Source organism: Necator americanus, chromosome III (assembly GCF_031761385.1).
Source record: "Necator americanus strain Aroian chromosome III, whole genome shotgun sequence".
Lineage (NCBI taxonomy): Eukaryota > Metazoa > Nematoda > Chromadorea > Rhabditida > Ancylostomatidae > Necator > Necator americanus.
The window spans coordinates 34,764,370-34,776,794 of NC_087373.1; the positions used below are offsets into that span (position 1 = coordinate 34,764,370).

At 42.6% G+C, this 12,425-nt stretch overlaps 5 protein-coding genes across 7 annotated transcripts; 1 reads left to right on the forward strand and 4 right to left on the reverse strand.

Annotated features, from left to right (window-relative positions):
- Positions 1-182: 182 nt before the first annotated feature.
- On the reverse strand, positions 183-5,236 carry RB195_011934 (uncharacterized protein; the record flags this gene model as incomplete). Of its 2 annotated transcripts, none has more annotated exons than XM_064193562.1 (7): positions 183-353; positions 1,943-2,001; positions 2,248-2,410; positions 3,284-3,380; positions 4,281-4,390; positions 4,913-4,950; positions 5,053-5,236. In XM_064193562.1, the coding sequence occupies 7 exons, from the start codon at positions 5,234-5,236 to the stop codon at positions 183-185; spliced, it is 822 nt and encodes a 273-aa protein (XP_064051145.1). The 2 variants fall into 2 exon arrangements, with proteins under 2 accessions (XP_064051145.1, XP_064051146.1); XM_064193563.1 differs by having other exon boundaries at positions 5,053-5,068.
- Positions 5,237-7,494: 2,258 nt separating this feature from the next.
- RB195_011935 (uncharacterized protein) lies at positions 7,495-7,908 on the reverse strand (the record flags this gene model as incomplete). Its single annotated transcript, XM_064193564.1, has 1 exon — positions 7,495-7,908. The coding sequence occupies one exon, from the start codon at positions 7,906-7,908 to the stop codon at positions 7,495-7,497; it is 414 nt and encodes a 137-aa protein (XP_064051147.1).
- RB195_011936 (uncharacterized protein) lies at positions 7,541-7,957 on the forward strand (the record flags this gene model as incomplete). The annotated part of the gene is made up of 1 exon (XM_064193565.1): positions 7,541-7,957. One exon carries the CDS (start codon positions 7,541-7,543, stop codon positions 7,955-7,957), a length of 417 nt encoding a protein of 138 aa, XP_064051148.1.
- A 662-nt stretch (positions 7,958-8,619) lies between these two features.
- On the reverse strand, positions 8,620-8,874 carry RB195_011937 (uncharacterized protein; the record flags this gene model as incomplete). Its single annotated transcript, XM_064193566.1, has 1 exon — positions 8,620-8,874. The coding sequence occupies one exon, from the start codon at positions 8,872-8,874 to the stop codon at positions 8,620-8,622; it is 255 nt and encodes an 84-aa protein (XP_064051149.1).
- A 1,260-nt stretch (positions 8,875-10,134) lies between these two features.
- On the reverse strand, positions 10,135-12,394 carry RB195_011938 (uncharacterized protein; the record flags this gene model as incomplete). Of its 2 annotated transcripts, none has more annotated exons than XM_064193567.1 (3): positions 10,135-10,200; positions 11,151-11,234; positions 12,245-12,394. In XM_064193567.1, 3 exons carry the CDS (start codon positions 12,392-12,394, stop codon positions 10,135-10,137), a joined length of 300 nt encoding a protein of 99 aa, XP_064051150.1. The 2 variants fall into 2 exon arrangements, with proteins under 2 accessions (XP_064051150.1, XP_064051151.1); XM_064193568.1 differs by having other exon boundaries at positions 12,245-12,307.
- Between the last annotated feature and the right edge of the window lie 31 nt (positions 12,395-12,425).

Consider the following 12,425-nt stretch of genomic DNA (forward strand, 5'->3'; position numbering starts at 1 on the left):
TATATGTTGAGTCCCTTATCGATTAACCCAGGTGCCGCTGTTTACGAAATATATTTGAAATTGCGCTTAGGACTCAGCATATTTTATCCTTTTACAGCTGGTATTAAATATCCACAATTACAGTTATGAATTCCATTAAGAATACGGTATTTAACAGAAGTAATTAGCAACCACGGTTGCTATTATGTAGTTGATTCTTGCGCACAAGTTGTAGCATCTGTGATCTCGGGATTCTCTGGATTTCCTTTGTTTTCCGGCTCTGGATTTCCTTTGTTTTCCGGCTCTGGATTTCCGTTGTTTTCCGGCTCTGGATTTCCTTTGTTATCGTTTTCTGGGTTTCCAATGTTAGCAATCTGGAACACATGAAGATCATGTGATTCTAAAGAGAATCAGTGACATGCTGGCCCAATCGATGAACGTTTACGTGACTGCCCATTGATTTATTTACTGTCAATTGACTTTTTTTTTGAGGATGTGACTCTTATCAGAGTTAAAAAAAAAAGCATCGAGAACCTTGTTGCGAGGATTTCCGACACTGATAAAGACCAGTGCCAGCATCCAATAGAATCAAGTGGTTCTTCCAGTTGGATGAACGAGCTCTTGTGGAAAAATCAGCTTTGGTCGGATATATTTGTCCGCGAACAAACGCATCACGCAGCTGAAATACGTTTCCACTCGTTTCAGCAGTGGATATGTTTCTGCAACAAACGACTAGGTCCCGCCACGAAGTGCCGTTGCGCCGAGTTTGTGACAGACAAATTGCCAAATAATATCGGATAGCAACGTTGGAGAAAGAAGTCGTCGATGGTTTTGTTCCCATCGTATTTATCCTCCCAAAGATAATTGTGCTGGATACAGGATCGGATTACCTCCAGCTTATCGTCTCATGCAGTCTGAACAACTCATCACTTCCCTATCCTACATCTTTAACTGGAACGAAAGATTAACTTCCATTTCTTTCTTGGTACTTTACATTCATTGGTGTTTTGTTTGTTGAATTAGATTAATGCTCGAGAAATATGAAAAGACTCTGGTATGCTCTAGAAAAATCTAATCGAATAGGTTTCACATCAAACAGGTCCATCTGAAACCCTGCAATCGATGAGAAACTAGAAGGTTACGATAGAAATCAATTAGCATTCACATTATGGGTTCATCGAAAAAAAGCGGTAGATTTTCCTTTGTTTTTCCTTTGCCTTTTGTTTTTTTGTTTTCCCGAAATACACTGAAAAGAGTCGAAAATTTCGTTTTATTGCATACTGCATATATATAGTAGGGTCAAAACGACATGAAACACGTACGCAATTGCGTATGCGGCTTCTTTCGAGGCGCTTCGGTGGAACGTAGTGGCTAGTAGCGTGGTGAAATCCTTGCTGGCACCACCCATCGCTGCAGTTGGCGACGGGCCCACCTCGGTTCCAACTGCTGCCTCCATAGTGCCGTTTAGAGCGCGTACGCAAATGCACATCAACTACACTCGTGTTTCATGTCGTATTGACCCGACTATAGTAAGGCCGAAACGACGTGAGGCTGCGTACGCTGCTTCTCTCGAGGCGCTTCTCTCGGCTAGCAGTGCGGTGAAAGCCTTGCTGGCACGACCCATCGTTGTGGTTTACTACGGTCCCACTTCGGTTCCAACTGCTGCCCTCACCGCGCGTTTCGAGTGCGTGCGCAAGTGCAGTGCAACTACACTCGTGATTCATGTCGTTTTGACCAGACTATAGCTGGTTCAAAACGACATAAGCGGTTGCGCTCAAAGCGCTGCGGTGGAGCGCAGCGGAGGACCGAGTGAGGACCCCTGCTACCATCGTTCATCGCCGCAGTTCGCCATGGTCCCACCTCGATTCCAACCGCTATCTCCACCGCGCCGCTTCGAGCGCAACCGCAACTACTGCACCGTGCTTCATGTCGTTTTGACTCTACTATACAGTTGATGACTCACCGGTCGTACTGAGTCCGAAAAGATTCGAGCGCCATGAGCGAAGTTGGTAATAATCCCACCTGAAATATTATCCCTTACTTACTTTACTAAATAACATCTACAAAATTGTGTGAAATAAGGTCTGAAGCGGGTCTTTGCTTGAACAAAGAAAAAAAAACGAACACTAGTAAACTTTGTAATTGGAATGTGGAAGACATAAAGCTTTTTTTCGGCTCATCCAGTCATGCACTTTTCGATCCACAACTGTAGATTTTTGCAAATATTCACTTCAATGTTATCGACTGTATTTCTGTACAATAACTTACTCTCAAGTAATCGATAGGCCGCCGGTTCACATTGTTGGACATCTTCTTTTATGGAATCATCAGCATCATCGAATGCATCCTTGATATCCGCAATCCATGCCGCAGTTCCGCTCACCAGTCGTTGTCGCGGTCCGGCCAATATGGCCGCGGCGCGTAGATACCACTGAAATTATCGATTGGGCTCGGCTTGGAACGTGACTGCCTGGGTCTTTTTTCCGGAAAACTGTTGTGTGGTTTTCATTAGATTCGATAGGCATGTCTAATTCCTATATTTCCCAACAGATTTACTCGAGTTGGAATCGGGATGGGACCATCGCGAGCTGCAGCGATGAGTGCTGCTAACAAGGGTCCCTCTCGATCCTAATCGCTGCGTTCCACCGATTCACTTCTAGCGCAGCTGCTTACGCGTCACCTTTGCCGTCGAGTGTCTGTGCCGGACAGATCTATCGTATACATCTGCACGGTGCTTATCTCTACCTTCTAACTAAGCTATGGTTAAATTTTCCCAATTTTCTGTACACAGTCAAAAACCGATCAATATAGGATCGCATCGATTTGCAACTTGAAAAAAAAAACTTTTATGAACCTCTTTACTTTTTAAACAACTATAATGCAACACTGCAAAAATATGAGAGGTAAAAAGAAAGAGATAAATCTTGAAAGACGTGGGAACGGTTTTTGTTCCTACGAGGTACGTTAGAACGCGTCACCTTTGTACACGCTTCTGTTCTCTTCAGCAGCCTATTCTTTAGTTTCACTCGAATACGGCGTTGAGAAGACCTCCTTTGACACTCGATCGCTTGCAGGTGGACGCGGCGCGTGCACTAGAGTATTGCGTTCTCGCGTATCTAGTAGGAACACAAACGTTGTTTCCCACGCCGCTTCCCAGAATAATGAAAATGAATTGAGTGGGACCAAGCTCATATTCTTAATCTACACCGCGAACTCTACGTTCTCCATCAGGTTTCCACATTACATTAATTTCGTGATACGCTGCTTTTCCGACAAAAAAAAACTTCCTTATCACCCAGCATACCTGTTTTATTTCATCCCTAGTGTCTTGACTCATACATGCTTGATTCTTTCTGATTGTCGCTAACGCTTGTGGAAATCTGTTCGCTACTTCTGGTACTCTGAACTTACATGCCTGGATTAGTAACATGTAAGAATTTAGAGTTTTTTTTTTGTTCTTGTATAATAAAAGTAGTAGTGGTTGCAAAGCGATGTGGTACGGTTTAGGAACAGTAAAAATTTTTTTTTGCAGCCAGGAAACCCCACAAAAGCGCTACAAACAGAAACAGAGCCGTCCTAAGGAAGACTGTACCCTCGACCTCCCAAATAGCAAAACATTGCATCCCCAGCGCACTCAATATCACCTTTATGAGGAAATACGAGGAAACATATGCAAGAGTTTAGGTATTTTCCTAGTAAACTAGTGCTATTTAGCTATTTCTGAACCTAGTTCCTCACTTCCAGGAGAGCTTATTGACCGTCGGGTGAAAACAACTTGGAGTTATGCGCAATTGCGTAAGCGTTTGCGGTCTCGGTGGCGCGGTGGAGATAGAGGTGAAGATTGAGGAGGAACCCTTGCAGGTACCACTTTTCAGCTCCACCCACCACTTCGAGCGCAGCTCCGTACGCGGTTGCAACATACTTCAGGCATGACTCGAATATATTTTCGGCAATGAGCGGTGGCAGGGGTCCTCACTCGCTCCACCCAACTATAGCCGCGTCAAAACGACATGAATCACGAGTGTAGTTATGGTGTATTTGCGTACGCGCTCGAAACGTCGCGGTAGAGGAGGCAGTTGAAACCGAGGTGGGACCGCCGCAAACTGCAGCGATGGATGGTGCCAGCAAGGGTTCCAATACGCTCCATCGAAGCGCCTCGAGAGAAACCGCATACGCACGTGCTTCAGGTCGTTTTGACCCTACTGTACTTGTGATTGAAAAACGTTCCCCTACTACGATTTTTCTCGATTCGTCTCTCTCTTTCTCACTGTTCACGACCTCTTCAACATAACTCTACATACCGTCCTGCGATAACGCTGCCGATCTGATGTGGATCTTTTGGCAGAATAAGTCGTCCAGCAGCAACATCATTAACAAGTGTCACTATTTGTCTTTTGCTTTGAGTAGATAGCTACAAGTGAATGAGTCAATTTTGCTTAAAGGCAGCACACCACGAATCTGACGTGATGAGGGAATCCACGGGAAGTGCTAGAGATGGGATTGTAGCTTCCGGGATCCGGGGTGATTCCGCTCATCTCTTTCTAGTTGCGGTAAAAAAACGCCGTGGAAAACAACGTTTCTTACGACGATTTTAGTTGCAACGCGCCATCCTTGCACATCCAAGTGCGAGCGGCCGAATATCAGTGATGTCTTCTCTCCATCCTATTCAAGAGAAGCCAATGAATAAGTTGCCGAGGGGGCCGGAACGTGCACGTGGAGGAGCGTTCTAAGGTACCTCGTAGGAACTAATGCGGTTCCGACGCCCTTTTTTTGACGACGATTAGGCAGAGATGAGCGGAACCACCCCGGATCCCGAAATCTACAATCCCATTTGTACTCTTTCCCGCGGGTTCCCTCACCACGTCAGAATCATGGTGTGCTACCTTGTTTAAGAGTCATTGCCTAGGACAACTCGTCCACGTTGTTAACTCACCCCAAACATCAACTGCTGAACCTCATCGGGGACGAGGGCTAAAATTAATAACGTCCTTCATAGAGCAAAATAAAGAGTATAAAAATGAAGTTAAATAAAAAATAAAGATAAATAATAAAGGAAATAAAGAGAAAACCTACCAGGATTATTTTCCATGAGGGAAAAATAATAGTTCAAAGTATTGAGAGTGAACTGACGATTGTTTATCAACAATCCAATAGCCGAAACACCTAACCCAAACAATTCATCAATAAGCACCAGCGCATCCACTCTTGTCGATAAACAGAAAATTACCAAACAAGGAAGAAAAAATAAATTTTTCATATCCTGAAACAATCAGTCCTGCGCACTTATTGCGCCGCATCGAGATCGGTCGTTCTTAACATTTGTGAACCTCGACACGACCAACTGTATTGATAATTAGAGATCAAAGGATGATGCGGCATTCATTCAGAAAAAATCAAGTTGTCCAGGATACCGTAAGGCGCACAAGTGATTTTTCCAATGTTTCTTTCCTTAAATACCTTGCGTTTTTGTTTTCCAGCTTATGTAAAACACTTGGGTCACAATTCGGTGTGAATAAAATAAGCGGTGTTATTGTTTACGGAATTCTGCAGATTCGTTTCGAATACGTGCGCTTGTATGCATAAGCAACCTTCAGCGTCAGTTCACATTCTGTGTTCTTGTTGAGAATAAAGTATACTGCAGACTGGTGCATACTACCCAAAAACTTCGGGCTCAACATATTTGATTGCCCGAATCCACTTTAATAACTTTCGATTTCTTTAGTTTGTTCCTCGAAGTTTCTGGAAATATTCTTGCATTATTTGCTAATGAATATTCTCGTTTCTTCCACAAGGGAATGCACATATATTAAAACATTCGGGAAGGAAGGCGACCGTATGGTGTCTGATGACGTCTATCTAATTTCGTGAAGAACATGTGGGAACCAATACATCGGCGAAACAGGGCGACCAAATTGTGTTCGTATTTAGGAATATCTAAGTGGGATGAAACACTCGAATGCAGCGACCCCTCACGAAGCTCATCACAGATAGTGTCATGAAAGTGCTCCTTGCTGCATTGCTGCCGCGATGCTTTCGTACGAACCCGAAGTTGTGCACCACAGAACTTTGGAGACGTTTTGGATAAACGCTAAGAGTACAAAAATGAATAGAAAAAAGAGTGCGTAGCCGTGACCAATGACAAGTCGTTTGCGCTGTACCAAGACGTTTGCGTGTTTTCATCTACAGGTTCATATGCGGATCGCACCGTAATAGTAGTTAGCGGGACGATTCCACGCGAAGGTCCGTCACATCACGGCAACCTAGTTACTGAGAAAAAAAACTGCGATTACGGCTCTTCTGGTTCTGAATGTAAGATCTTAAAGGATGATGAGTTGTTCGAGGCGTTTGAGACGATATGCTGCAAGTGTTCTGACTTTCCAGGCTCTTACAAAGGCGACGACGTTGAAACGTTGACCGTAATAAATATTTAACAATCTGGTCTCCTGATTCGCATAGACAATCGACAAGTTGCAGCCATTATGCCAAGATACAAGGAAGGTCGAAGTTTCACACATTAAAACAATACAAATAGATGTTGAGTTAATAATAATAATAAAACAATACTAATAGCGATAAAAATAATGGTAATAATAATAGTAACGGTAATAATAATAAAAATAAATAAATGATTATAATAATAATGATAATAATAATAAATGATAATAGTAGTAACAAATAATAATAATAAATAATAATAACAATAAATAATAACAATAATATTTGACAATGAATAAAATATTATGAGCAAATATGCAACAAATATGTGCTACATATTACATGTTAGTGGAAAAAAATAAACTAAACAATGATAATTTTATTTCTGCTGAACTGCAAGTCATTTTGACTTCCTTTGCCGAATCAATTACATCCAGGTAATTCTGGTTTGACTTACTTTGACTTAATCGGCCGGCTGGTGTTACGGCCTAACGCGGCTATCCGCATCTTCGCCGGAGTGTGTCGTCTTTGAACATATCCGAGCCCATCCTCTTCGATCTTCAGCTAGAGTTCGCATAGAATCTACCCATCCGTCGCTACTCCACAAGCGGTGGAATTTCACGTCTCGACTAAACTGCCTGTCAACGTCAAGTGTCCTTAGATCTTCCTTCACCACCTCCGTCCAGAACTTTCTTTTACGACCAGGAGACCTTTGCAATTAGGATCAAGATGGCGTTTTCCACGTGTCATCCTCCGGTACACCATATCCATTTCCATGTAAAGTTCTTCGTTATGGCATAGCAACGGCCAAAAGTAGCCTAACAATCGTCTAAACAGCTTCATGCAAGTCTCATGCAGTCAGTCAGTCGGTCTCATGCAGTCAAGCTTTTCTACCACTGTCGTCGGCGCTGCCCAAGTCTCCGATCCGTACATAATGACAGATCAAATTGCGGAAAGGTAGACTCGCAACTTGACTTCGTTGGCGATGGGGGTCCACCACAGGCACATGGTCAATGAGTTGAATGCCGAGTTACCTTTAGCGCATCTTTGCTGAATATCTCTCGTAGCTGCCAGCGTTTTTCAGCATACAGCCCAAATAACAGAACTCATCCACAAGTTCGATAGAATGTCCACACTGATTCCCGTTGAGAGTCTCGAAGAGACCAATATCTGCTTGCATTTATCAGACCGGAATAGCAGTCCGTGGGCTGCAGCTAATTTCAATACAAGGTTAACAACATGTTGTAACTTCGCGCTGCTAGAAGCGAATATTACTACATCGTCGGCGTACTCAAGATCCACCAACGGACGTGCAGAAGGTGCTAAAATGACATCGGCGGAACACTGCTCAACTGCTCTTCGGATTATTTCATCGACGGCAAAGTTGAACAGAAAGAGTACCGCCACAGCCCGTTGTCTCACTACACTTTCCACTCCGAATAATGTAGTACAGCCAGCTGGTATTCGGACCGCAGCAGTTGTTCTTCCATTCATGTTGTTTATTAGACGTACGAATTTTCCTGGAACTCCATCGTCGCACTGAGAAGACAGCCTCGGTGAGGAGAGTCGAAAGCGGCTTCGAAGTTTAAAAATGCTAACTGTAGAGGCTTCGAATACCGCTGCCACAGTCACTCTTGTCACAATAAACACCTGATCAATCGTCTATCGACCAGGGCAAAAGCCGGCTTACTCGTCACGTGTGGTTTCTTTGCGATGTTGGACTAGTCGATCAAGGATGATCCACTCCAAAACCTTGTACGTTACACGCAGCAATGATATTTCTCAGTAATTACTGAGGCTCCCCAAAGGATAGCTTCTTGTGGAGAAGAATTATGATAGCGTGTCTCCACGAGCCAGGAATCCTGTCGTCAATCCATATTGAACGGATGATCATCGTCATCTCACTTCGAATCCCAGAAGGAGGAAGAGATTTCAGCATTTCTGCGCTAATTCAATTGTCTTCGCCAGATTTTCCGTTCTTCATTTTTTGAATACAGACTAGAACCTCCGACTCCATCGATGGCTCTTCGCTGACCGTGGTGTATGCCTGTCTTTGGGCGTGCAAGAGTTCAGGGACTGATGGGACTTGTCAGTTCAGCAATATGTAAAAATCCTTCCTCCAGATGGGCAAGGTTGCCTCCCCAACAGCGACTCCGTTGGCTGTGTTCAGGACAGGCGAACACCTCTTCTTACTGTTATACTGCCTTAGCAGAGTATAGGCTTTTCTCGGGTTCTTGTCTCCTTCTCAAACTCTTTCGCCCTCGACGTCCATTCGTTCTCACGATCACGTTTCAGCTGACGATGGAAGCTCCTTCTCAGACGCTCCTCCTGGCTGAAGTCACCATGGTGGGGGGAACAAATACAGAATTGTACGTGAATATCGTCTCGGCAGATGCAAAGGCGAACTTTTTCCTCGGTGTTGAAACCCTGAGCTTGTTCTTTGCAGCGTGTTGAATGCATTTAGTGAAAAAATCAGCGCAGTCCACTCTTTTCCTGGTCCGTAATCAAATATTGATCGACTCTCGCTGGCTGAACTTCTTTTTACATTCCCCGTTTTTCAGACCTGCCAAGATGATGTTGGGCTCCCCGAAACCTTTCCTGGAACCGTGCCATAAACCTGAGAAGAACTAAGCGGTAGTCGGAATCGAATGCGACGTCCCAGACAGCTCTAGATTTTCGGATATCTAACAAAGGTATGTTCTTCGTCAGAACGTAATCGAACTGAAGCTTAAGAGTCGGCATCTTCCGCTTCCGCTGCTCTTCTGCCGTTTATGGGGGTTGCCACGTAAGCTGATGGCGTCGAAGATTCCTCCTAAGCGTGGATGCAATGAAGAGGTTAGTCTGCTCGCAAGGGGTCCATCGTACGATTTCCGTTGTACTAGGTTTCCGCTTCGTGGGATAGAACCATTTTCCAACCACATCGGATTGTTGTTCAGGTCCCATCTTTGCATTCGCATCAATTCCGAATCAAATCACAAGCCAAATTATTTTAATAAACAATTACCGCCTCATGGCTTCTATTGTTAATTTGTTAATTTTATCGAAAGTAAATATTTACTGGAATTAAGTGTCATTCTCATGAGCATAAATGTACCGTTCATATAAACACTTGTGTTTCACAAGTGACCGGTTGAAAGAGAAAGTTCCCTTGGGATTTTTTTTTGTATCTTCTCTATAATCCAGTAAGTTTTACAGAAATAGCTCTGAGCTTCTAAGTAAGCGGTGGGCGTGACAGCATTTGTCAGCAGACGGTCACTGATTTCCATGTTATTTATAGTGGGTGATATCGTCGCTCGTATCTTTTCTCGCACTCGTGATTGTAATTATGTTTATAAATCACAGTAGCGTGCGGTTTTATGCGAAGAGGAGATAGTCTTTGTTGCGAATAAGAGACATGAATGCCACCGATGACAAAATCTCTAAGACGAATATCCTTATTAGCGCAAGCTCTAATATCTTAAGTATAAGTTTACTTGAGTCAGCTCATTTGTGAATAATCGCACCTATTTGCATGTAATCGCTGCAGCGATATTGCATAATAATTCATGTTATAAGTTGAGAAACTTAGCAGGCATTCCCAAGAAAGCGGAAGAAAGTATCCCTCTAAAAACCAAATGTGTCCCAACGTAAGAACCAAACTCACATACTCATTTTTATTCGCATCAATAGCACGAAAAAACAAATTCTTCCAAATAATCTACTTTACACGAACTACAACTCCTATTTACGTGACGCACGAATAGCGTCGATTTGAGCCTGCACATCCGGGTTGAGTTCATTGTCGATCTGAAGTTAAAGCTTAATGAATGAGTGCCGAATTTTTCCAACATTTCCTTTTTAATCCTCGAAAACTACACTAGGAATATGAATAGTAAGCTTGAAGAAGGGAGGAGTCAGTCACTTGATCCATAATACACCCACAACCCAAAAGCAAGAAAAACCTAGCCGTTCTTGAGAAAGAAAAACTACCGTGAAATACCTACCGCTAAAAAAGGATGTAAGAACTAATTCAAATAAATCTGATAACATTCTTCACAGAGATTTAGGATCGTATTCTAAGTTAATTTCAAAAAGAAAAAGAACTCGTGCTTTACAGGATCATAAAGTCACATTACGTAATGATGTTTATGGTAGTTGCAGAGATAACGCTCGTAAAACACGTGTCACATTTGAATGAAAAACGGTTATGATTTCGAAAATGTTTCAATAGAAGAAAGTTCAAACATGTATATCGTCGCAACTGATAAATTGAATGTCATCCGAAGTGCAAATCACAACCCAAATTATTTTAATAAACAATTGCAAAAGAGAAAGATAATTTCAGTTTCACCACCATCCCAATTTAGACATTTGTAAAAATGAGATCTGCAAACATTTCTTGATTAGCTAAGAGGAGCGGAGCTAAGGTGATTAAGAGAGAAGATATCTACCGAGGGGTGAAAACCAGAGAGCCTCGGGGAATTCTCATAGAATAACGATCGTTTTCAGTGTTACAGTCAAAAAGAAAAGCAAAAAAACAAAAAAAAACGAAGGATGAGTAAGTACTTCGCTCAGCCCATTCCACTTACATGCGTTTCTCGAGATTGCATATGTGCATAAGAATATACAATATATATATATATATATATATATAAGAATATACAAATGGATCAGATCTATGATTCCCTTCTATTTAATACCACTAGTGATAGCAAAAACATCAACAATAAGAAGGTAAAATTGCAAAAGAATTTTACCTTCGGGCGAAGATTATCCAAATTCAACAGCACGTACGTTGGATACGAGAGGAACGTAATGGAAATAGCGCAATACAGTGCAATCTGAAATCGTATTAAAGAGTGATAACTTCACATTAGTTTTAAAAGAGCTATAAATTAAAAAAAAGAAGGCAGTAAAAGCAACTTGCTCCTAAAATCTCGCAATTGCTGAGAAATTCCGAATTCTGCTACCGAAATGGAATAAAAGAATTGTTGCGAAGAGCGCCCATTTCTTGTTATCTTCTTTCCACGAGAATTTCAACACTGCGAAACAGAAAGTGCACAAGAACATTTTGGGGAGCATTCCAACACCCAGAACAGAAAAAGGATCGAATCTAATAGTAAGAAATAAAGTAATAATAATGACAAAAATAGTAGTAGAAATAAAATAAGGATGTAATATGTGTTTTGTAAACAAAACAAGAAACCTTTTTTGCGCTGTTTGCTGAGTTAGCTAGAAAGTAAAAAAGAAGTGTGTAAGGAGAAGGGGAGAGGTTTTCGAATGGAATGAAAGTGAGAGCTGGTAGATCCCATAGGAACGTTTACTGTACACAAAAAGAAACGAAATGAAACGCTACTTCCTTCTATAAATTCCAGAAACAAATTAATAGATTCCTGGAAAGCAATGTTGTTCGTGGTATTTCTGAAAGGCAAATTTGGGATGATTAATGTGACATAAAAGCTCATTTCGTTGACATCTATTGTGAAACTGCGATGAATATGAATACGAATCACCACATCGCAATCACCACATCATCGATACATCTAAGCATAGAGACGATAGTCGGAGTCGGTGCTCTGACCCCCTTCACCTTTGAACGGTTGGGGAAAAGACCTCCTTCATTTTTAAACGGTTGGTGAAATTACTCCCTTCACTTTTGAACGGTCGGCGAAAGGACCCCCTTCACTTGAGCTGCACCCCATAGGCTAAACGCCTTTCACGTGAGCAGGGTCCGCCTTCTATCTATCGCACCTATGTTTCTAATCAATGGCAAAAAGGAGCATGCCACTTAAAGGCGTCACCCACGAATCTGGAGTGGTACGGGTTCCAACCGGGTAAACCGGGTTCCAACCTTGTGTCTCCACGCTCGAATTTCGACGAATCGCAGGCGAGGCGGGGCGCAACGGTTGCGCATTGCAAAATAAGCCATCGTATCGTATGGTAAGAAGCAATTCCGGGGTCGTCCGTTTACACTGATAGTAGGAGAGGCTAACAGAACCATCCTCTACCCCACAACCTACGGCTCCTACGGG